The 26,467-nt window shown below is 38.4% G+C and overlaps 1 protein-coding gene and 1 long non-coding RNA gene across 3 annotated transcripts in view; one reads left to right on the plus strand and one right to left on the minus strand.

Moving 5' to 3' along the window:
- The window catches only part of LOC111266333 (dynamin-binding protein), a gene marked incomplete at its 5' end in the record, with an annotated part of 57,730 nt that overhangs the window by 24,870 nt on the left and 6,393 nt on the right, over positions 1-26,467 (plus strand). The window contains 4 exon segments of the mRNA XM_022843750.2: positions 13,211-13,703; positions 14,896-15,149; positions 20,818-21,063; positions 25,444-25,616. Coding sequence (XP_022699485.1) covers positions 13,211-13,703; positions 14,896-15,149; positions 20,818-21,063; positions 25,444-25,616 — 1,166 coding nt within the window.
- Positions 7,382-14,951, minus strand: LOC111266346 (uncharacterized). 2 transcript variants are annotated; one of them, XR_015313397.1, is made up of 2 exons: positions 14,867-14,951; positions 7,382-9,297 (listed from the first exon to the last, which is right to left on the minus strand). It is a non-coding gene; the product is annotated as an uncharacterized LOC111266346 (long non-coding RNA). The 2 variants fall into 2 exon arrangements; XR_002684039.1 differs by having other exon boundaries at positions 7,382-9,303.

Consider the following 26,467-nt stretch of genomic DNA (forward strand, 5'->3'; position numbering starts at 1 on the left):
GGCACCACATACCGCTTAACCAGGCTGCTCGTAAAGTTATCAGATAAAATTATAAGCATTGTTTAGTTACTGAGTTATTTAACACATTGAGCTGATTAGCTATAATGTCAATACCAGGATATCTTGTACGTCTTTGTACTTATTTCGTCATAGATATATTCTTTTTCATAGCAGAAAACACTGACTGCGGTCAGTGTTTTCATCCACTGCTATCTTTTGATGCCAATAACAAAATCATTTTCTACTTTAATAGGTACCAACATGATTGCAATGAATATCGTGCTGGAAGCTTTGCATAGAACAAATAATTGATCACAGAAGAGCGTTTAAACGTGACATGCATTATAAAAGAACTGCTCTATCTTCTTAATTTTTTGTCGTTTGTCAATTTCAATAGTATAGTCAGCTTGATCCTTATCCGGGGATGAAGATTTATGTTAACTCCCTTAATAGGAAAGTTAATAACACTGTTTATAAACGCACCTGTATAAAAGTATAAAAGCGCGAATGTTATATAGGTAGTACCTGCTTAGCACAGTTCCTATCATATCCAAATATGATTCGTTTATTTGCTTAAAGTAACAAATGGAATGCCATAGATATAAGCAAAGCATTTTTTTTATATCAACGGAGGTCGAGAAAGAGACTTTACCTCAGGCTGTACAGCTGACGTACGGATATAGTAAAAAGGGAGAGCTCTTGGTTTTTACTATATTATAGGCTTATCCATTACCTAAAACTGGTATTTCTCAAAATGCAGATGTACAATTATTATTTGCTTATAAAAAAAATCAATAGGAAAGTTCCTTCAAGTTCCTCAAAGTTCCATCAAGCCAGATTTAATACCAAGATTTGCAAACGTATCATCAATAGTGATTATTTATTGCTCATTAGTTTTCATACTAGTGAACAGGACGCGGATCCCTCTGGCAAAAGTAAGACAAATTTAAATATAACAAATAGGTTTAGCTCTAAAATAACTACCATATCTGTACAAGTATCGGATGATTCCGTTACAGCAAGATATATAAGGGTGTAGTGTTTGTGAAAAACTAAAAACTACCAGATTGTCTAGCAATAAACACAGCAGCGTTCGGGGTTTATGATGTTGAAGCTCGACAGGATCGAACAGCGTTTGCTCTTCATAAAAATCTATTATCGATATAAGCAGCCGATTACGGTGGTACGGTGGTGAAAGTCTAGCATAGAGCATGGACGATATTTCTCATCTGACGAAGGTAACATGGATCAAGATATATGAAGAACTTGGGTTCACGCGCGAATTAAATAGGGCTAGGGAGACCACTAGGCGGATCAACAAGCCATAACATCGCTGCAGCACGGAAGAGTGTGTCTGCCTATCCAACGCCCTCAAAACGACGTCGCGCTTAACGTCTCGATCAACAACAGTTTATCAAGGAGCACTCTGTTAAACAAAAATTGCAACTTCATATCTACGGGGTACAGTTGATTCAACAATTACATCTCCGACACGAACACAGGTTTCGTTGATTTACTGATCGCAGGGCACGTTCTAGTAACTTCTTTGATCACATTATCTTCTCTGATGAAACTCGTTTTCAGCTAAATGTCCACATGAGTAAACAAAAATTGCCGCATCTTGGGCTTAGAGCAATTGGAGATAGGTGTTGGACAACGACTTCACTTGCGAAGGTTCACAGTGTAACACGAACAACGGAATGACAAGCAATCGTCGATAGCGAACGCTATCTTTTCCTGATTGTGAGCGTTTCCGTCGATCAATATGGGGATATAGGATGAAAAACATTTGGTTCCAGCAAAATGGAACTATATTTTCAGGCCAACTGATTTCGTTCCGTAACGCCGAATGGCCGTTTCGACCTTGTAAACATTTTTTTCAAATCTTTTCCTGCGGTGCTATATGATTGGTAATGCGTATTGAACATGAAAACAGTTCAGGGTCTGAAACACCATAGTGGTGAAATTGATGTTGAACTATACAGAGCCGTGGTTCAATATTACCTGAAACAGATCAAAAGCGGTCTCTAGGAAGATATCTAGCTAATATTATTTTCCATATGTAGAACAAATTAAAACCCTTGGGCTGCACAGAACATCGTTTTTGACATTGGAGGCGTTCGAATAGAATATAAGCCTTTTTTTTTATCCACCTTTTCCCACTTCAGAATAGATATAGGCCAGAGATTGCAGACGTTACATTTTTGTCATAGGAAGTGTAGGAAACTTGGTGTAGACCGCAGAACAAATGATCTAATATTAGCCGAATTTGTATACTATCACGGGATGTGACAGTTATGTCACCTATACAAAGGCCTATGGAGACAGCCGAACGCGTCAAGCGAAGCTTCAAATAGAAGGTGTTTGTGCTAAATTTGTGCCATTGACAGGAAGGCAATAAGATTTTCAACTACACAGGATTTAACCGTACAGGGCAGCCCCATAAGACTGGGGGGTTTGGTATATGCATTGCTTCGAAACGCTGTATCTAAGTCGGAGACATATATTTGAATGAAGAATGTGCTAAAAAGCGTTATTCATGTTGGTTCGATTACATCTTTAGTAAAAACCCGAACTACGACTCGCTAGTAATATTCAAAATAATCTTTTTTGCCCTCAGATGATTGTTACTGCATGCCGAACGATTTTGACAAGCGTCTTTTAAAATTCCCTGTTTCGCGTTCGCTATCGCCGTCAGGCATTCCGTCAGATAGCTCCCAGCACGAAGCAAAGTCTGGCGATACCTGGCTATGAAGCTAGACTACAACGTGCCCCTAAAATTAGCAGGCAAATTTAATGCCTACTAAGCTATCACGAGGCTCTTGAAACTGATGTTCAACTATATTTCAGTGAAAAAAAATCTAGCCAAATAAAATTTAGGCCGCTAATTGGCTAAAAGTCTCCAGCTATAAAGGTTCAAATAGTACAAAAAAAACAAACTGTTGGCAATAAATTATTTAGTACTCGAATGATCGCTGATACAGGTGTCAAAAATTCAATAATATCAGATATGATTTTTGAGCCATTATTTTAAACTTATCAAATCTAAATCCACTCAAGGTTTTCCGGCATGGTCTAAGAAAATCTTCGTTGGACTTTTCCGAGCCCGTTTGGAAACAATCAGCAACTCTGGTGGGGGCTCGTCACATAAAGTGGTAGGATATTAGATGCTTTCGACGACGACGCGCTGTTTTGCTCTACAGCTGCAACTTTACGTCTTTCTTATTAATGAGCTCTCCTCGAGTAGGACTGGTAAATAATAAGTAGTATAAGAAAGTGCTGATTTGGTCAAGCCACACTGTAAACGTTGACGTGAGGCAATATGACTGCGCATTGCGCATTAATTCTACAAAAGTATGTTTTCATATACTGTCTACAGAACAAAAAAATGTTTTACTAAACTCATTATTGAGCTTAACCGTGCGCGTGTCCTTCAATATACTATTATATTGGGAGACTGTTCCACGCCAAAGCGATTTTTCCAGTACCTTCTTTGAATAGTAACGACCGGTACTAATACTGTGGCATGTTTAAAACAATGATCTGAATTCTACTCGATTAACGCGTGTCTGTAGCTGAGTGATGCTAGTGCTAGTCGACGACGATGCAAAATATCAGCTATATGCTACTATGGGCAGCACTCAGGCTAGGAGATGCTTTAGGTTCAAATATGTAGCTCGTAAGGGACAACACCTAGATTATACTAAAAAATATTAATTTACTTTAGTTAATGTACACTATGGGTGTGACGGTGTACGGTGGTCGACTCATTTAAGTGAACGTATCCTGTTCGAAGTACCAAAGCTCAAAAAGTTATCCCTGTAGAATTTTGTTTTGGCTGTAACGTTGAGGACAACAACGAAAATGTTTCGTATTTATATACGATGAAGTTCTTTTATTGTTTCTTTTATTTACTTGTAATAGTTCTTATAACTATCTTTTATGGTTAATGGTTCAAATGAAACGTATTACACATGTTAAAAGTGTGACGTTTATTGCTATAAATGCTAAGCTTACTACTCACACTTAATGAAATGACCTTTTTCGTTGATAGCAAGTGTTCAAGAGAGCCGGAAAGGTATGAAAAAGATTACTCGCAAAAGTTTCTCTGCACAGTTGAATCGGCAATGTATCATCTTGATTTTTCGTATCAAAAAGCTCGAATTATCAGAGGTTGTTCTCTGTGCCATTTTAACCGCATCTCGATGCGTTTAAATCTCCGATTTTCCGTTATCTCATGAAAGTCTCGGGATTTTTAGAACTCGAACGGAAACTTAGACGTAACGTAGACTGTAAGTTTCAGGCTAGCACAGGAGTTCTTATCACATTAGACAATTGGTAACTTTTGCTCATATTCCAGAGGCATATCTTCTACTTTCGCCGTGATAAGTGAGTCGTTTTGTTTAAAAAGACTGGCTTTTTCCTTTTTCCTAATACCTAAAAAAAAAGAACAAATGGCCCAACAAAATTTGTTCGAATCTTGACGGGTTTTATATACATAAATCTTCCTACAATTACAGTTATATTGAATTAATAAACAATCTTTTTATTGATCAAATTAGAGTTGTGTTTGCATTCCAAAAATAGGTTCGCTGGTTTCGGTCAAATCTGGTTATATTTTTGAACAGCTACTGCACTTGGCTATTTTAAACGCTGCAAGTAATCTATTTAAAGAACATGATAAAAACATTTATTTAGCGTACTCAAGGTCTTATAAATAACAGTAGGGCCGATTGTTTGTCACATTCATTTGTTCACTCATTTTTAAAAACGAGTGGTTCATAAGTCCGAAACTTAGTGGTTGATATGTATTTTCTACAGACAGGATGCATTTTCGATCATTTTATCATTTCAGTCTGGCTATTGCAACTAAGTTAGGTAGCTCGGTTTTCAATTAATTTGTACCTTGATTTGAATTTACCATAGGTAAGTGGTCTAAATGTGGTACACATTTTATCGGACCTAGTTTTCTCAGTCGTGTATACAGGCTACAAACTTTCTCAGGTTTCTCAAGTTAGCTCAAGAGAGCTAACTTTTGTTGATCGTTAAGATCTCCGCGATTCTAAACCTGTAACGCAGTACTCGTCTCGTTTAACGTAAGCCGAAGGACTTCCAACTGTAAAGAACCGATTTGTTTTCAATTAAAACTCCAGCTGTCATTAACAGCACGCAAAGGATTTCGAGTCAACACTGAATCAATCTGTGTTAAGTTATTCCAAAATTTAATCACAAAGATAATCCAAGAGAAATTGTATAAGTTCCTAGTTATGTTTATCATTTTTCGCTTGTTAGATTTAAAAACATGATTTAATTCAGCTATTTTAAATATTTCTTTTTTTGTTTTATTTAACAGTGATATGTATTCGCAGTTTTACTTGTGCTCTGCATTTCATTAACGTTTGTGCGTTCGCCTTTATGTGTATACGTATGAACCATAGTTTACTTTGCACACGTTACTTCCAAAAAGATGTTTGTCAAGACATTCCAAGGCGTTTATATAATAAGTGACTAACTAATACTGGGCTACGTAAGCTGTCAGACCTTCCCTTTGAGACTGGACCGTCTCCTGCCATTAGATTTTGCCTTTGCCCCCATCTTTCTCTGCAATCGGCGGCTGCCGATGCGCTGGCCGCGTGTCATATGGTTATTCCATGTGAGGGCTACTTTTGAATGCGAGTGCTTGCGCACGTCGCCTGTCGACAGCGTTCCCTATAAGTTATTACCTTTGGCCTTTACTGGCAGACCCTGCCTGCTAATGAGTTCTTGTGGTGTCTTCACAACTCTTCCGCCACGCGTTACTTCTAACGAGGTCCGACTCAACGGGTAGACTCAACTTATTGACAAACAAGGAGACATTTTGTATTGCTCTAGTCCCCGGGACGAGCTAGGCTTTAGCAGCCAGTGATAGAATATGGTTGGAGTGAGCTGACGGGTTGGCGGATGTCCTACGAGGTAGTAAGCCTCGTCACTGCGTCGTTCCATGCTGTTTTCCCATTAAATAGGAGAGTTATATTCGTTGTCGCCGCTGAGGCTGCTATTCGCGGTGTCTGGTTGTTGGTAACTGAGATTTACTATTGTCATTGTTGGTGCTCTATTTCGGGTACATTCGCTACTACGAATTAATGTAGCGTAAACAAGATATTAGCCCAAACAGAATCCATATCGATAAATGAAACTAAATATTTTATCTATACAATATCACACCGGTCAAAGGCTTTTAGCTCTAAATGCGGGTGGGCATTTTCTGCGTAAGCGAAACAAAGCTCACACGAAATATACAACAGTGGGATGACGAATGTTTAATACTCAAGTTCTCGGTGGCAACTCGAGACCGGCGGTGGTGGGGCATGTGTAGATATACCTTGGTCTGAATAGCATCGCACCGTCGTCTAAACACAAAATACAAATGACTGGGGCACTTGGAAATCGTTTTGTGTATTCTCACATGGAAATACGGTGAAGCTGGATCGGCTAGTGGCAGAGCCGAGAGCTGTAGCCTCCGAGTTGTCGTCTGATACGAAGGTTAGCCACATGTCCTTGTATAGGCGTGCTAGCTACCGGCGAAGAATCATACATGTTTGTTTATCTCTGGGATGTCTAGGTGTGCGCTTGTACATGTACAGCGGATTTGTTGGACAGGTTTCGGACGATCTGCACACGTCGGTAAGAACTCGAGAAGAGGTGTTTTGGAGAGACGACGTATAGTGTGTATTAAACGCTGTACGATAAAGGCAAAATCCAGGGCAGATAAAATAGAGCTACGCATAGCTCACACGGTTGTACGCGATCAGCTCCCTAATTTTTTTTCGGGTATTCACTTTGTCTTCCTCACGGTCGTCTTTAGGTGATATGCTAGCCCCGTAGCAGCAAAGAGTTCCAAATGTATTATGGGTCGAAGATATTCAGGCTGGCCAAATGCAACTGCACTATAAATTGATTCTAATCGCTCAAAATACTCGTGAGAATCGCTGAATGTCTGGTTGCGAAGGGATTCCTATGGCTGTCGTAGCAACCGTCTTTTAACTAACCGTAATTCAGTAGACTGAGCACTGTCACTCTGACTTCCCATTATTTACTCTAGTCACGCTTGTTAGTGTATATATTTATTCATTAGGTGATGTATAGATGCATCCTCGATTTTCGCAAGATAGAAAACTGAAAAGTTACAGCCAAAAATAGAAAATACTCCCAAAGCTATGAAGACATCATTGCGCCCAAATATCCTCACAGCTGGCCATCAACTGTTCCTTTTGCAATAAATCTCTGTACTATTATTTACTTAGTTACTATTACTAAGTATTACTTTAAGGATTTGTTAGGGTGCGCCGCTCTAAAAGTATAAGCTATTTGGAAACACTGAACAGGAAAAAGGATTACTATATTATTGTTATTATTATCGTTATATTAATTTCACTTTCGTAGAAGTTTTATTTGGGTTTTCATGTTATTACAGACTGTTATTACTATAGAGTTTAATAGTAGTTGGATGGACCTTAAATTAAAAATAAGTGACACAATTATATGATCTAAATGACAACGTTAACGCGTTAAATTATGTTGCTTTCAAAAACATTTATCTCTTTTCATGCATAAGTGACGTGAGCAACCGGTTACACGCAGTACCCTATTGCATCGAATAACATATACTTAAATACAGATAAAATCGAAAAATTTGAGGTGGCATTACCGAAGACTTATGATGGTCCTTTATTTTGCTTTATTACTGTCGTTTCTAGGATTGCCTATTCTACAGTGGCATACCTTATTAGATACTAGAAGAAGCTTTACTGCCCCCGAGGTCTTTTCCTTTATGAGGAACTATCAACGAGAACGGTATGCGAGGGATGAAGATGACGATAACTAAAGTGAACGAGAAAGAAAACTATTACATTGCTTTTCTCGTCTATTTATACAATGGCTTCACTCTTCGGCTTTCTAAGTAAATCTTATTCCTCTATATGGTTTTTTACGGCGGCAAATCACCATGTGCCTTTGAACGGGGACTGGAATAAACATGCTTTTGTGGGGTGGTTTTTAGCTGGACTTGCAAGGCAATTCTTCACCGGTTGTTTGCAGCTATTGCGGGAAGCGCAGACAACGACAGTGACAGCGACATGTGTGGCAACAGTTGCGACGGCGTTTTTCATGATGCTTGATACTTCGCCATTGTCATTAGCGCGCGCGCGCTCCTTCAAAGAAGTGAACTGACAAAGCCTTAAATAGAGAGTTGGCGCCCTTAAATATTTGTCTGCAAAAAAAAGGTTCACTAAGGCAATGGTGATCTGGAAACGCGGACGTAACGTATCAGTTATGCACTCGCGGCGCGGTACTCGCAATATTCGAAGATATCCTACTACACTGCCTACTAGTACACGTTGCAGAAATGCCCCGATGAAATGCAATGTGCAACTAAGGCAAGGAAAAACTAAGGGCAAGCAAAAAAAAACTTATAAAATTGCACGTTGTTTTCTGCTTAATATTCTAGGAACGAATTGTAGAATAATCGCAGTATCCTGAATATTGTTGCTGCGTTCTGGCCTCATATCGTAGTGATACTGCAATGAAGTTACCACGTAACTTGCAATGAAGTTCTGCGACGTGAAAAGCTATCTACCTAGAGAAAGAGAACATCTTCGCTTCCATGAAGCAATACTCTGTCCAATTTTTGTGTCTTGTTCACCGCTTGCTTTGTACTTCTGCCCAGTCAAAGTTTACCGTATCTAGTCGAAACCTGAGGCAAATTCTGTGTCGTTGGCTCGTTCTAGGTAGGATCGCCACGCGCTTTTATATGTCGTCGCAAAGTGAACTGGTTTTCTCAGCCTTTTGGTTCCTGTCGGGTTCGGCCGAGAAGAATTTCAAATATCTGAGATACGCGCACATACACACAGAATGGTTTCTTGGATCATTTAAGCGTCCTTAAAGTCCTCCAGTATCTTCTCTGTAGTGTCCGCTTTCGTTTTCGGCTGTCTAAGCGTAGCATATAGGATAAACGAGGCACAATGAAACGACATGCCATGTCTGTGTGCTTGATATAAAGATTGTTTCACACTGCAGAGTCCAACAGTCGTTACATCGCTGTAAAGACAACCTGCAAAACTACGCAGATCCTCCCTTTCCAGTGTGTGATATAGCTCACGAGGATGAGCTCTCCTTGTCCCTAAAAATAGCTAGTGGCGCTAGAACGGTATATAATCTGTTTCGCTTTGGACAAAAAACCTGGAGCGATGCGTTTTATGCAAATCATGCTTGCCCCATATTCGACTGCAGCTGCGGCATATGTCTTTGGTTGGGGGTCACCTGTAACTTGAATAGTAATGATAAAATTTAGTAAATAGCCCTGCTAATGGCGAATTATCGATACCGAGAACTAGAAATGGATTGATGTGGGCGTCGATAAGGCTAAATTAACAAAAGTATTTAGAAGGACAGAGAAAGATCGAGAGCGCTATCGAAGGAAAGAAAAAGTCGTAACGACAAAGATCGCTAGCTGAGATAATCATACGGTGGGTGCTATTTAACTCTATTGGATTATCCTAGCTAGCGTTTGGCTTAATTTATTAAACAAAGAATTGAAAGATAAGTAGGTAGGATATATACGAATGTCGACAGTGCAGTAAAACGTTATCAGAGCTTTATAAATTTAAATATAATTAAACATTACATGCGTCAGGTCGAAACCACGGAAAGCACTTGGATTAACATCACAGACAACCGTTGAACTGTACTAACACGTTACGACAACCGAAAATAAGCACAGTATATAAAAAATAAATAGATATACCGGATAGACATAAGAGCACACTTAAACGATTTAAGTATGTTTTTTTCTCTGTGCAAGATCTTAATTTCGTATACGCTACCACAACGTGATAGCCAGCCTAAAAGTATGCCAAAATTTCCTACAATTTTTCAGAAAAGTAGCTACTCTAGTGAGTATGTCTCCTTTAAACGGACGTTTTAGAGTTCGCTAGAAGATCACATCCACCCTATTTGGGGAATCCCGATTATGTCTGTTATTATTCAGCGTGTCATCATCCTTCAGAAAAACTTCCATGACTAAAAATCTCGAGAAAATTTTAAACGACTCTTTGTTCTTTTCTCAATCACTAATAAATGATTCATATCCCAATGGGCAGTATCAATCTACAATGAACTTCCAAAAGAAAGTAAAGTTTTTGAAAATATACGGTTATAAATAATATATAATGTTAGTAAATAACGTTATTATTATTATGGTTATTATATTTTATAAGCCTACCAACTTGTTTTTTTTAATTGATTAATTTGCTGTTATGAAGACTGTTGTTATATTGCTTTTTGAACGGAATGGACTCATAATGCCCCTAGCAAGCAACCGATGTTCACACTGTTTGGTCTCTTGACCATTAACTAGATCTAATGTTGATATGACACTCGGAAAATGAAAATCTCTTTATCATGATATAGCAAAATGACTGCAAAAGGGTAAAATCAACGATTCAATTGCTATGGGACCATGGGATGATCGACACAGGGGGCTTTGCATCTGCCAACACAGTCTAAGGATGATTACGAAAAAGGACCGACGACAAGCGGAATTATTGAAGCATGCATGTGATCGGATGCTGACATGGCGCTGCAATGACACGATTCAGATCTTGAGTTGTTTACTCAAACCGCTAGGAGAGATGACGCGAGGGCTGCATCGAAAACACGGCAGCTGACAAGATAACGACGGACGGAAGGTTGTAGTTAGAACGGGAAAGTCATAAGTGGCTAGTGCAACAAGACCATAAAATAAACGATCGTAAGATAATAAATACATAAGCCTGGTCCTCTTTAGACGAAACTGGGCAGACGCTATCTTAAGTTTTCATTTACCGAGGGCTTTCTGAATAAAGTACAGTTTCTGACCATTCAAGCAGAGTGACTACTGCTATTTGGTCCTGATATTAGTCATTTATTTAGTATTTTTTCTGGACAATCTTTCAATTGTTTACGTTGTAGTATGCACGTTTCTGAATCATTGCACTGTAAGGATGCCGCCATTGCAACAAAGTACTAGTTTTAATTCGTTAGTAATACAGGGTACGAACGAGATTTCGTTAGTATTATAGACGATGAACGTCACGCATTGGTACACGTTATTGTGGTATTACTAATGATACTGAAGCAATTAAAGTAGTGTAAATATCGATTTTGCATAAAGCTAAAAATTTTCCTCGACTTGTTATTTTGGTGGGTTTCACGCATGCTATTTTGGGAAGGTTTGCTGAGAATTAAGTCCACTGGTATACTTCTATAGCAAATGCATACAACACAAGACAATCTCATTGTGTAAAAATATTTCTTGCTGGGCGTTCGTCCTTCGGCGGTTATTGTTAAATGTATTACTCATTTAGGTCAAAAATGAAGGCCCCCGAAGCGATCGGTCCGTAAAAAACCTTTTCTCTGCACAGCTCGCTCGTTCGTTCAAAGTATAGGTCCACATAAAGAATGTCTGATGAGCACATGCTGGTTCATTTAAGGCCTATCTGAAAAGTGCATAGTGCCAACCGGGTTGAACACTGCCGACGTTCAGGCCGTACATGTAGAAGTAGCACATAACGAAGTATGCTTTTTACTTATCGATATGGTCAGCTCACTGTTATAACACATTTTTCGGCAAAAACTTATCATCCGAAATCGTTCAAGCAAACGATTGGTTCGCGCATGGAGCTCTTGCCCATAATTCAGTTTAGACCCATTTGATGTACATCATATTGCACATGCGCACACACTGGGATGTATTTCCGTTTTCTTTCGTTATAGTAATGTATATAACAATATATGTATAATAATAATAATGGGGTAAAATTACAAGCCGGAATGATATATTGGTAGGCAAATGAAAATATTTTTTCATAAATACGAAAGCGTTTACCACTACAGTAGTATGGCACTATAGTTACTAAAACGCTCTGAATCTCACGCTATTCACGCTAGGAAAGTTTAATCAAAGTTCGACTGGTGCAATGATCTTTGTTCTGTTTTGTGTAGGTTCATATTCGTAGATTTGAAAACAAACAGCGAATAAAAACCATAATGAAAAGTTCAGTCGTATGACATATATGTTTGAATAAGGCGTTAAATGTTTAGTGACTTTTATTTTGGTATTTTATTTATGCTTTCCTTCCCTTTTCATTTTGAGGTACGATTTAGAAGCGTATTTACTAAAAGATAAAATAAACAGTGGATCAGTTTTCATATAATTAGTTTAACCTTGATTCATTTGCTACAGGGTTGCTTGACTCTCCGACTACCCTACACGTATATATATATATATATTTACCCAAGTATTATTACATGGTCAATTGGTACCTCTTGACATTACACCTACGAAATTTATTATTCTTTGTGTCGGTGGGTCATCTATTTACCCTCGCAGCAGGTAAAGAAAATACGTTGCCTCATCTTTCTGTCAAAATTAGCAGTTCACACACATGCTTGGCAATTTGCTTTGTCTGATAAAAAGCTGTATTCGTTTAGAAATTTTACTTCAAAGGATAAACGCCTGCCGAACGGTCGTTCTCCTGCACCAAGGACTAGATTGACCAGATAGAATGACCAGTAGACAGACCGCATTTAGACGTAAATTTTAATGCAAAATTTAGGAAATGCGTTTATTGTTTTTTGTAAGGCACAGCTTATCACCACTGTTGAACAAGCAGTACAATCCGCATAAGTTTTCTAAACCCGCATAAGTATGTGATTGATTTCGAATTATGCCGTTCATGTCTAACACATAAATATAAAACACAGTAGAGCAATTTTCCTGCGGCACTTCAAAGTGGTCGGCTCACCTTATATTTTCTTATTATGGAGGGAGGGGAGGGGAGGGGAGGGGAGGGGAGGGAGGGAGGGGGTAACTATTGAGTTTTTAAATGACTCCAGTGAAGCTCCGTCCTTTTAAACGTTCGGTATTTGTTCAAACCTACGGGACTTACCTGACTTCCCTGTACAGTCGACTTACAGGAGCAGCAATCATAACTTTTGCGAAATTAATGGTGAACGAAAATATGTTGATAGCTGGTAAATTAATTTAGGCAAAGAAGAAGAAAAGATAATAGAGCAAAACAGACAATGGCAAAGCTGCTGGGAACGACTCTATATGGAAAAGGCCTTAGAAGCCCATGATAATGACAAATTAAATAAAAACATTTGTCTTCTGCTGTACGTGACTCATTTTCAGGAGGAGATCCAAAGTCGGTGACAGCGACCACCGGCGCACTAAAGGAAAGAAAGGAGCGTCGAGACAAAGACGGCAAAGATCGAGGGGGGGATCAACGAGAACGGGAAGTTCGTTCGCAGGCGTCCACCCCTGAGGAGGAAGATTTTTCATGGGATTTTGGTTCGCCTGATCACGAGAATTACGAACCCCATCGACATCTTGCAGGGCGGCCATCGCTGGTTAGCTTTACACCACTTGTGCCTCTCGTGCCTGCGGTTCCTGTTGTTAGCGGTAAAACCGCGCAATCTTTGCAACTTGGAACTGCAGAGCTGTTATTAAGTCCCGCCGATTCTGTGGGTGATAAAACAAAGCCGCCGCAGTTAGTTCCGGCGCGCCCGCCACCCCCTCCTCCGACTCCTCCAATGCCGACTGGCGCAGGGAAACAATCAGACATTGCTGCAGCTTCTCTGGCAAAGGTCGCTTTGGCCGATAGCCAACAACATGCACCACAAAGGTAATTCTTGCAAATGTAACAATCTAAGATGAGTCTCCAACAAGTGATAAGCTAGATACACACTCATATGCGAATTGAGGAAGGGTTATCGGTGGTCGTAAGTCATTCCTCTACGGACCGCTAGTAGCTGATCGCTGACTTATTACGAGACGATATGTAAGGCTCCTGAGATGTCAATCAGACAAATACTGTCACCGTTGGTATAAGGCTTTTGGCATGACGATGCTATCTGAAAGATCAATACTGATACAGTAGGGATTAAATCTGCCTTAACGGTGTCATATAGTGATATCAATTTGTTGTCAAAGTTACCAAAACAACATCAGAACGATTTATGAATACAAAAAAAAATGTGTGCTGAGTAGTGTTCGAAAAATATTCTCAAGTACGTGCTTTAAGGGTCAGCCATTTAAAATGATTTGTAATGGTGAATACTTTTGTGTCATGTCTAAACTTGCTCACAAGAATAAGTAATGGTCACCGAAGCAACAGCCGTGTGTATCTAAAGCGTTAAAATGTATTTCGCATATTTGTCGGAATCCGGTGACATTTCTTCTATGCCGATTAGAACGAGCGCCGGGTTGAAGGCCGTCTTCAAGTTCGTGAACTTTTTTAAAATGCATTTTTCCGTCAATAAAACGTATTATCGGTTTTAGGAATTTCCGTACTTATAATGTACGCGTGCTGGAACATGTGCCATTCAAATCGTCGTTTAATATGTACGGAAATCGTCCAGAATCGCGTTGGGCGTGGAAGTTACTCGGCAACTGCCCATGATCATGATAGATAACACAAAAGCAAAGTACGGACATACCCATTCCGCCAGTTTTAAAATACTGAACAAAAAAATGCGAATTGGAATCGATATCGGACAGATCGCATAATTGTAAAAAATCGATAAAACTAGCTATATTTAGAAATACTAATCTTCAGTTGTTGCAGCAGCGCGCGAGGTGATTTTTACACTTCTGATTCAATGCAGTGTTGTAGAGGCTACAAAGACCTGCTAAACAGTCGTCAGTTAGGTACTTTTGATAAGTACTAAATAGCATCAACGTAAGCCTTTTCCGTACATATGATGGATTACTGCCTATAACCTGTTATTTATGGAACTGAAATAGAGAAGGCTTATGACACTAAGTATAGTCCTTGTTATTGTTCACCTTCTTCGCTGTTTATTCATGCCATACAGGCCTGCTCCACCGGTGCCGATGACAGTTTCAAGCCGTTACGAGAACTGCGTTGACCCATCTGACAATGCTGCCCAGACAGCGGCTCGTGCACTTCTTGAGCAACAGCATCGAGAAGATAATCGCGTTCGGAAGCAACGGGAACAGCGGCAGTGCGTCATTACTGAAATGATTCAAACAGAAAGGGACTACAACCAAGATCTGCGGCTGTGTTTTGACACGTTCCTCAAGGACCCCATGCAAGCGAGGCGGCTCGGTCAGTGCTGTTGATAGAAACAAATTAGACACCTATTTTTAGTATTATTAAAAGATATAATTATTGTAGAGGACATTATCATGTTGGTGATCGAGCTATAATTTCCGCACGAATTTGTCTTGGAGTACAATAAGTAAAGCTTGGCGAAATTTTTCGTTTTTAGTGACTATCCTGAATGTGCGGTGTGTATCCTGAGTTCGGAAGTTATAATAGGTTAATTTAGACTGAACTGAATATATATAGGTCGTTGAATGTCCGACTTTGTGTCGCCCCGATCTCCGCTCTGAGAGTTCAAAGCTTTTGCAACATGTGGCATTCAACTTACCCTGCATTGATTAAAATGTCAGATAATTGTATATTTTGTTCCATAAATAAAAAACTGCTAAAAGCTATTAATACATTTCCGTGCCATTAATATAAGAAAATCTACAGCTCCACTTAGATGCATCTTCCCAACAAATCACACTTTGACCTAACTTAGCATTAATATAACAGTTCGTAGTCTTTGAACAGATCCTGGAAATGGATATTCCAGCATCTTAGCAAATTGAAATTAGCTGTTCCATAGGAATCAACTAACAACTCGCCCTGCTACGTACTAATGCAAGCGACAAAATGGCAGGCTTAACAATTATGTATACTTTTTCGTAACAATAACTCTAGCTATTGATCGAATAAATGGAACTTGTACCAATATCAGTGCACGACAAACGAAAATCTTCATTTTGTTTCTACGTTATTTATTAGACACTCAATAATTTAAGCAAACATTAGCAACAACGAGGAAATGCCCCGTCAACAGGCTGTGAGAACAAGGTTTTATAACAGCAGTCAAAAAAAGTTTTATCCAAACCAGCAGAGGCGCGACGACTTGGCCGATAGTTACTTGTGTTGGAAAAAAAAACGTTGTATTTCTGGTTGGAGGCTGAAGGGCTTTGACCTAAAGGTGGTTCCGCATAGGCAAAACTAAAATATTTAATATTCTTGGTTTTTCTGTGAAAATTCAAAATACTTATACTAGAGCATAGATTACTCTCTCACGATGAGCAGGTCAGGACAATCTGTTTCGAATCGGAGAACTTTAAAAATTCTGAAGTTATTTAATACACTAGACGTAATCTGTTAAACACTTAACCGGAACAGAACAATAGGATTCTCAGAACTGTCTTTATACAGAATAAAATTATTATTTTTTGCCAATATACCGGAAATATGGGGGGTTATTATAACAATAAACATACCTGTATGTTTCGAGTTTTACGTCCGGCATTGCCGTTAGGCTGGCTCCCTGCATCTACTTATGCCCTGCTTAAAACAACGTGTCTCTAAAATTAGCAGACAAATACGTTACCCACTGATAAAGATACTTGGAAAGCCTTTCACATATGCAGCAACTTTACTGTATTTTGCTATTGCTTTTCAACTATCTAGAGAATAACATCGTGATAAATACTGCGACATGTTATTACTAGGACTGTTGATCTATAAGGATAGGTAAGCGATGGTGAAGGATACCAGACGAACTAGTCGAAGTTGAAGGTAAATCGATCCCTAAAAATACCAAAGGGAAATTAGTATACGACTTTGATCAATACAAATATCTTGGGCAAATGTATTTTTTTCTTGGCTTTAAATTAGTATTACGATAAAAATCCTTGCAAAGGTCCGTCCAGTTTCTGATCGTGTCCTGTCAATACTTAAAAGCGAGCGAGCGAGGCAGAACGATTTTATCAGGGAGTTACATCAACTGCTCTATTTACGATTGCAGTAATCTTCATCGAAAAAGATAAGCGCGACAAAATTGTGTACGAATACCTTGAAAGGTCTGTGTAAACTTTTGAAGATCACTATCGATGCCAGATTATATTTTAGTGATCTTAGATGATGGCCAATATTTTCCTATACATACATACATACATACTCGATACAAAGCTCATACATAAATAGGAGCGGAAACACGATCCAAAGCATTGCTACATTGAACACATCCAAACGTTTATATCGGTACAATCGTTTGATTTCCAATCGGAACCAAGGTCGCTACTTCTGATTTCAGAAAATCCTGGACAAGCCCATTACGGGTTTAGCAAAAGTATTAGTTCGTTTACGTAATGCGATATTGACTGGTTCTATTATCCAGGAGCGTTCTTACAAACCCAAAATTGTTTGAATGAGTCAAAGGTTTTGGAGTTGGTTGGATAAATTGGCTCAGAAAGGAGCTATGTTTGAATGTTTCAAGGAACGTTGTGTCGCAAATAATGATGAAATCAAATTTACCTCTAAAACATTATAACCCTTCATTTCTCTATTTGTTGCTGTTAATGCCGGTGAATACAGCGTTGGGGCAGTTATCTCGCGTCACACCCGACAGTTATGAAAAAGCGATGCACAGCGCCAGTTAATCATTGGATAAGCTGAGCACAAACACGCACAGATAGGAAAAAAGCTCTAACTATTGTATCTGCGCATCAACGATCGGTAAAGTATATCCCCAAGAAAAAACAAAATAGCTTCTAAGTCTCTCCTAACTATGTTCGGCAAAAAAGGGAAAAGATTAAGAAATAAACGACTCTTCTGCTGGGATATCAGTTTAAGACAGAATACAAAAACACTAGCGAGTTAGGTGCTGCTGATGCTTTAGCGCGGCTTATAGCTAACCGGTGAACTTATCAGATACTGAAACGTCGTAGAGATTACAAGGACTCTCAATATTTCATTCTAAAAACAGCATACTCTCTGTCAGTAACACTGGAAAATATACGATAGGGAATTGAAAGTGACTTGACTCTTCAAGATGTAATTATATACTTTGAAACAGGGCAAGAGCCACAAAGTAAAAAAGATCATGACTTATTATTTTTGACTTATTATAACTACGCAAGTTCTTATTAGTCTAAAAAAAAGATGTATCAAGTTAAGTAATCGTATTGTAACACCAATTTTTTCACAGCCGGAATTATGGGAAGAACTACATACTTCGCATTTATGGTAGCACAAAATCCAATATAAATTCGGGTACTGAATAATAAAAACGAAGCTAAAAACCCAGCCATGACGAAAATGACTACGACTTTTACAGCATTCGCATGTTTTACTTATCCCGAAATGCTATAAAGTGACCATGGGTTACAAATTACTGTGCCAACATTTACCAAGTTCGTCAGGTCAATTGAAATAGAACATTAAACCATTCTACACCATTACCAATTTAATGGGTGGGCCAAAAGTCCGTCTATATTAAAAAGAATTAAAAAAAACTCCCACAAATAACTGAAAAATCAAAATAAGGTTTGCGATTTCCCTTTGATGTCTTAGTGGTCTTAGATCACGAAAAGAAGACAAAGACTACTAAAGCAACATTGGGGCCATTGGGCTCTACAAGGTCATGGACGAAAATTTTAGAATGGTCAAAGCACATGGGTGAAAGAGTTCGGGTCAAAAGCGTCCGGTTTAGACATCTGATGTACTTAGAGGAAAATTTAAAAGGGCTGTCTATGGAGTACAAGTAGAAAGATGTGTGGCATTCAAGATAGCTTAGAAGTGCTACTCTCGAAAAAACTATTACTTGCAGAAAAATTATTGCTTTACAAATTACTCAAAAAGGCCAGTACCGTTTCCAATAGTAAAAGTACAACGAAGAAAGCAAGTACCGGAAAGGTTAATCATGTTACCGAACATGAAAAAATTTATCGAAGAGAGAACCTCGTTAAAAAAAGAGCTGGTGTATATACACACATGTCGAGTAAAGCCTGAAACCGATTTTAGTTGTCTACTAAACTACGATAATACTATTCTATCCTAAATAACAAATATATTAGTCAGCCTGATTGGATGCTGAACCTTTTGCAAAAGCAAAAAAAAATGCAAAGCCCTTTATTCAGGAAATGGGACAAGCCTATTGTATTTATACTGATGATGCAATAACTTATACAAATTTAGATACTAACAGTTATATACTTCAAAGACCACTTAGAGTTGAAAATAATTATCGTAAGCGAAAATTAAAGGGAGTTGTATACTAGAATAACGAGTATGTAATTTCATTGTTAGAGGTTTAGTATTGTTTTTAAAAATAGATTTATTTCTAAACAAATACTGGAAAAGATGTGTCAATGGCTACAGTACAGCCCGGTTTGTTGCAGGACATTGTGTGCTACAGAGCATCATCACCAAATAACACCATGCTGAATGGCTGATAAGTTAGACTGTTCTTATATTTATATGTTTATTAGAAAATATATCTATTTTATATGCGAGATTTTTCTTGAAATTTCATTTAATGCACAACTTTGCAATGGACAAATCACAAACCTAACTTAGGTCGTTACCGTTAAGTCGAAGCATCGAAAAGTGAACTAAAACTGAAGAAGGATCGTTGAGTATACGCGCAACTCATGTGTTTGGTATTTGTATTGTTCTCTTTGAAAGCAGCTTCTATGGCTGTGAAAAATTTCCTGATATATTGCCTTTAACGTATTCATCGTCTCTTTTACAATGTTAGTCTAATTCATGAGAATTTTAAAGGGTACGGTATTTTAGGAGGGATGCATCTACTTTCAGCAAAGTTTAGACCTGTTACATCAAAAACAGCCGCAGAAAATTTTCTTATGAATGACTATATGGCATCCCTCGTTCGCTTGCAATCCATTAGGCACTGACCTGGAAATTGGCGAACTCGACCTCAGGCTATGCGACGTAGTTCATGTACACATACTTCTGAAGGACATGTTATCCTTAAGTCCTGCAGACGTGCGTACGTACGTATAGTCTTAGTTTCGCTTGACGAGCTGAGTTGCATGGCCCTTCCGAACAGATTGCACGTTGAACGGAATTTCCAATTAGGAATTTGGGAATGTAATCGACTGCAGAGATTAACCTTCAGCGGAAGCAGATTCCCGAGCGGTCAAACGATTTGCTACGGAAAACATCGGTAGCGAAGTGTGCTGCAGGCATGGTACGCAGAGATAGATGCCAGACGATGCAGTATCTCGTGTGCATCGTGCCCTACATCACTACTATTATCGGTCATTGTAACTGCATTAGAGAAGAGGGTAGATGAACATCTGAAATCGAATCTATATGGACAGGGATAAAGAAAAAGGGCATATTGTTGAGCCAACTTTGTTTACTCATCCAAAGGCCGGCAACTTGGACATGCTAAAATACCTTAAGCTGATCTCCTGACATTGCTAAAACAACAAATCGGTTGCAGTTTGTTTCCATAGGCGCACATAAGCAAAGTCCAGAATGTGACGGTTTATATACGTGCAGGTATGCGAACACTGACGCACTCACACACACATGGTGGTTGTGCCGCTGTTAAAACTCGCTCTACTTTCTAGATAACAACAAATCAACTTAACTTTCTGCGCAGTATTTGTGCATTAAAAGGCAGTATGTCCGTGTTATTTCTAAGGGTTTTTAGAGACTGAGAGTCAAGAATGGCTGAGAAGCGCACTAAATTTTTACATGCTAATATTCTCAGCAGCCAGCAAGTGAGGTGAAGAGCTTGCTAGACTACTTCAAGCTTCGCTATGCAACGTACGTGTGACGGGGTTGTATCAGACAGAGTTATTTTAAGTAAGTACTGATTCTGCTCAATCCCAAAACGTTCTAACGTTGTTATTAATTATTTATATCTTTGTTTTCAATGTTGTTTTTCATTCAGGCATAGACACGGTAACATTATTTGGAAATCTAGACGAAGTTATTGAGGTCTCATCTCAGTTACTAGCCCGAATGGAAACAGAGCAAAAACGAATGGAGGATGAACAGCGTGTAGGAGCCTGCTTTGGTGAACTCGTTGCCCGCCTTCAAGACATCTATTCACACTATTGTCGAAATCACGATGATGTATCCGGCCTGCTGGCCAGGTACGAGCGAGACGCCGACATCAATCGGTTTCTTCAAAATGGTAAGATATACTTTACACGAGGTTTTTTTTCACTATTTTAGTATATCTGTGTGTCACCACTGTTGAATAACAACAGAAAAGGACGCTTGCGTTTGCCTAATTTTATCGTTAATGCTCCTATAGAATTTCATAGGATTAACAAATGGGGTGATGGTAGAAATGATTCGGAAAGCCAAAGGTTATGTGAAACCAGTCGAAAAGCTATTTTTAGCCAAACTAGTCAACATAGCGGCATTTCTATCGAACAATTACCACAATAAAACTACATAAACATACAAATAATCATTCGGTTTTTCTGACGAATGTTCCGTTAATAATGTTAATATGGCTGAAACTAAAACTGACAAGCTCGTCATTTTTTCACATTCAACAAAAACCTAGGTTTCGTGAGCTATAAAGCAAAACTGGATGAGCTGATTGCACCAACGCTATTGTCATAAGTACTACATTTCTCTGGTGATCACTTACACTTTCTTGGGTCAATATGCGTTTAAAGCTATTTTTTTGTCTAGTAAAAGTCACTGTCAGTATGTTTTTTAGCTCACCTCTAGAAAATTAGCTGTTGTATTTAAGTACTTGGAATCTTTCCGATAGTGGTCCTCTAAACCAGTGATTTTGTTTATATTAAATCTCTAATTCAATGCCACCAGCCAAATTGATACAGTTGCATAAGAGAACATTTCTGTCATGGTTCGAAATATAAAATTGTCAAAGCGTAGTGAAACAGTCAGTATGACATTAGTTTTTTTTACTAGCTTTGAAAGCTAGCGGGTTTCCGGCAAAAATCTGGATGGTACGCACCAGTTGCAAGAGAAAGTCTCTCGACAACTGAAAAATCTCAAATAAAGTAATGGGCGACACGCGACATAAGGGCGCATCTTGCTGGGCAACACATTTGTAATAGGAGCACTTGTTCGATGACTTTCCGCTCACCCAATAAAATACTTTTATTATTAAACAACTTAAAACGTTGTGCCGACGGATTGTGTATTATGTCCACCTGATGTCTTACGTAGAACTGAAGACTCGATGAATAATCCGAGCAAGAGTTATTAGACTCTCAGCCTCGAAGAAAAAAGAAGCGATGATTTTGTGGTTTGCGATGTAAAATTGTTTTACGTTTTTTTGCGCCTTGCTGTACAGTTCATTTCAGCATATCGCTTCTGAATTTGTGAGTCATGGTTTAGTCCTAAGGAAACTGTGTGTAAGCGAAAAAAAACCGTTTACGAGAGCGGCGGTAAGAACGAACACGTAGTCAGCATCCATCGCATTGGCTCCTACTAAACATTGCCAAAAAATTATATAGTTTTCAAATAAATTTCTTGTTTTTAATACTCATGATAAGTTTAATAGGCGCAGTAGTAGGCTGATCGCTGGCTACCCTCGTATTTGATTAATTTACTTTTAAGTGAGCTCGATAGATATTAACATACACGGTTCTAGTGTAGCCTAGATTATATGTTATTGAGGAAGGGACTAAGTGTAATTAATTAAACGAAAAAATCGGCTCTACGTTTGTTTATTATAGAGTCAGAACGAGGTACCTTTTTGTTTGCACCTGTTTGCCTAAGAGTAAATGGGAAAAAAAGCAAACTTTAACTAGTTTTTTCAACGTAACTACTGAATCAGTAAGCTAAGACGTGTGACCAATAACCTACCTGATGGCGCAAAAAGCTGAAGTAAAATGTAAGCCATTTTAAGAGAGATCATTCATTAAACTGGTATAAATGAGTACATTAACTTATATTAAAATCATCTATTTGAACGGTGAAATATATGATTCGTAATTTTTGCTTTATTAGATCTACCAGCAAACTTTGCTCTGGAATGAATATCGTGTGTATGGCTGAAGGTGCAGGTGGAAATCTGTTCGCACGCCATAGTCTGTTCTGTTTACCTAATTCGAATTCAGGCATGTAGGGAAAAACCGGCGTTACGTGAGTACGCTTTTAGAATACGTTTGTGTAATTCAGAGGGATTGTTTAAAACATGACATAAAACGATACTATATATTGACTGATTGATTTTGGTCTGTTATGCGCTGACGCAGCAGTCGTTTAGGAAAAACTTGTTCATGATAAAACGCTGTGCAAGACCTAAAGTTAGCTCATGATGAAAGGCTATACCTTTCTGTTATTATAGTGCTTCCCATTCGAGACGGTTGCTCGCACCGGAAAAACGTGGGATCTAACATTCGTCTCATAGTAATAACAATGTCTGTTTGTTACTCATTTGAATTCAAATTGGAACAGTCAGTCAATCAACGCGAAATATCTGCGGCCGCCATCTAAGCGATAGATATGTCCAACAGTACCAAAATATTGAAATGAACAGCTTATTTTATAGACAATTTCAATTATTTAATGACTTAGCAAGTGATTATTTAACGGTATACAACAATGAGGCAATTGAACCCTGCTTCAGGGTAGTCATTTTCGAAGTAGTGACAAAGAATTATACCTTTAGCGAATGTTTGAAGACGACGTCAGGCAATTTCGAAACAGACACATAAAATGAAGACTTAGTTTTAAAAATACCACAATAGAATGAAAAACGGCCCGGTGTCGCCTTCGTAGAAGTGTACAAAGCATGGTATAAAGCAGTCTAGCATTTTTCCCCTGTGGGAGAAGGCTTCTCCGATTTTACCCTTCGACACAGGCATTTAAATAAATATTGAGTCAATATGATAGTTATATTAGCATGTATTTAGCCTGAACACTGAAAACTTGGACTAAAGCGGTTTTGTCAAACATGCTTGAGATCAGGTGGTTGAATTATGAGTGATAAGGTGATTTTTTGTGCAGCAGTGGTAAAAAAGCGACTTCAGTAAGGGTCTTGTCTGAGTTTCGCAAGGGCAAGTAGACAGTTTATTTAGAAACATTCCACTTGCCCTTCCATTTTTTTGCAACCTTGCGAAGTTTTAGCATTCAAATCGAAAACGTAGCTCCCTGCCGTTTAGTCATTGAGTTGCTAGTAGAAATGTCGTATCTTACTATATTTATATTTTTCTTCTAAACACTATAATAGCTAAACGGGGTTCGCAGTTTGCTGAACATGATCGACTGCAATAAAAAATCAGTATAAACTAGCGACCATCTTTAGTGAATATATTATACAGTTGAAGAGAGCGTACCTTCCAGGTACAAGCTTTTTTCTCAAATCTTTGCACTCGTATTGATTTGTGAAAGTACAATGTTTTCGCAATGTACTGTCATGAAATAGAAGTTTTCACAGTAACCTTAACGGTTTTTTTTTGGTGACGATTCTTAGTGTAGCTCCCATATATTTCGTAGCCGCGTACCAAGCCTCAGTCCCTTTATGTCCACCTGACGCTACGATGTAGGCCACTTTCGGGACACTTATCAGGAAAGGCTCGTCATTATGCGCCAACCGAATCCCGTGCCCCCTCCCGACAACGGCTCCACCCAACACTTGTCAACCCACGGAATTATCTCTCGCACAAACTAAATGGAAAACGACTTTGTAAAATGCTTACGTGAAGGCGATTGTGCCACTCATGTTGGTGGATTTATGCTAACTATGAGCTCGCAAGTTAGGTGTCAAGCCTAGTTATTCCGACTTAAGCTCAACGAACATTTCCGGTCTAACACAAGTGTTTATCCGGCGGCTTTTGCACTAAGAGCGCGCGAAACACTCTAAGGTTGTAGTAGGCTCTGTTACTGCTACACTAGGTTCTCGATGTGTCCCTACGGTAACCTCTATAAAATATATTTGAATTCAATATGTAGTATAGTGCTGCAAATATGTAGTATAGTGAATAAAGTGCACATTTGAACGCATCTTGAACCCAAGCTTAGCATACGTGTCACTTTTAGTTTGAAAGTCTAAAGTCTTTGTAAAACAGTTATAATGTTACTCTCGTTTTACAAGTATAAGTAAAAATCCCAAGTATAAAAAAAAAAAAAAGTAGTATTATCTACTAGTCTCTAACTTATTATTAGCTTATAGCTCCCTTTCATCAGCTATATATAATGGTTCCCATTTAGTTGAACATTGTTTCAAATGAATCTGGCCAAGCATAAATATCTACATGTATTTAGATACTGACTAGGAGAACGACCGACAGTCTACAGTAATCATAAGGAGTTGTTTATGTTAGTTCGCGTTATGAGTTCCTATATTCCTCGTTTTCGCTTACCTCACGATTCCAGCAAAGGATTACCGTCACAAGTACTGTAACAAACATATTTCGATATAATTCCTACCGACGGTTACGGGAATGAAACTCGATGAATTTGGAATTCGTAAGACGATTTTTTTAGTACGTCTTTATCAAGTTCCTTAGCGTGTGGTATTGTTTTTAAAAATCCTCAGCAAAGCTTTTTAACAATGTGTCATCGTGTGTTTGTTATTCTGCAGGTATCAGCGAAATGCAACGTACAAACAACTGTTTTGATCTGGCATCGGTTCTCATCAAACCTGTGCAACGCATCCTTAAATATCCACTGCTAATTAATGAACTCGAGAAAGCTACTGAGGACGCTCATCCAGACAAACAGCTGTTATTGCAAGCAATGGACGACATGGCAAGGGTATGCACGTTAAAAGCGAGCATCGTACTGGCAACACGGCTATGCTTTCATTGGGACAACTGTTCTATGTATAGGATAATTATTGACCAATATTTTTCACTCTTCCAAGGTGGTAGCTTTGCGAAAAAGACATGAAAATTAATTGGCAAGCAAATACAGATAATTTTTTTGTCTAAGTATTGCAGTTTACTAGAAATTGATCCTATTTTATGGAAGTATGTTCGCAGACAATTCCATAATCTTCCCAAAGTGTAATCACTATATAGCTATGACTGTGCTTGCATTCATAACTCTACGGACTAAAATACGAAGTGAAAAACATAACGAAATGAAAAATCTTCTGTAATGATATATTTACTGAACGTGACAAATAACATACATTAGATATATTCCAAAAGCTCGAAGAAAAAAACGGTCATTTATCAGAAGAATATCTGATTTTTTCTGGAAAGACTTATTCAGTTCAGCGGTAGTAACAGTTCTATGGTGAACGTACATAGAAATAGTAATGGTCAAACATCGGAAGAAAGTACGAAAAAAAGATTCGAATTAGTCAAAAAAAATTAAAACAAATTTTAGATAATAGAAAACACATTTGTGTCGAACTCTGGAAGGTGGTACTACCTAACAAAATCAAATTATCTTCATTTTATTGTTGTCACACTTTTCTGGAAGCGAATACGAAAAGCCATTACACTAGTTACCCCACAGGCCACTTCATGTATTTTTCAACAACTAAATTTCACGGAAACTATTGTTTGTTCGTTATTATATATATAATATAATATTCTTGTTAAAAGTTTTCTGTGTGCATCGACGCTGTTGTAGAATACACACACGATTGTTTACAA

This window comes from Varroa jacobsoni, unplaced genomic scaffold (assembly GCF_002532875.2).
Source record: "Varroa jacobsoni isolate VJ856 unplaced genomic scaffold, vjacob_1.0 scaffold_113, whole genome shotgun sequence".
NCBI lineage: Eukaryota > Metazoa > Arthropoda > Arachnida > Mesostigmata > Varroidae > Varroa > Varroa jacobsoni.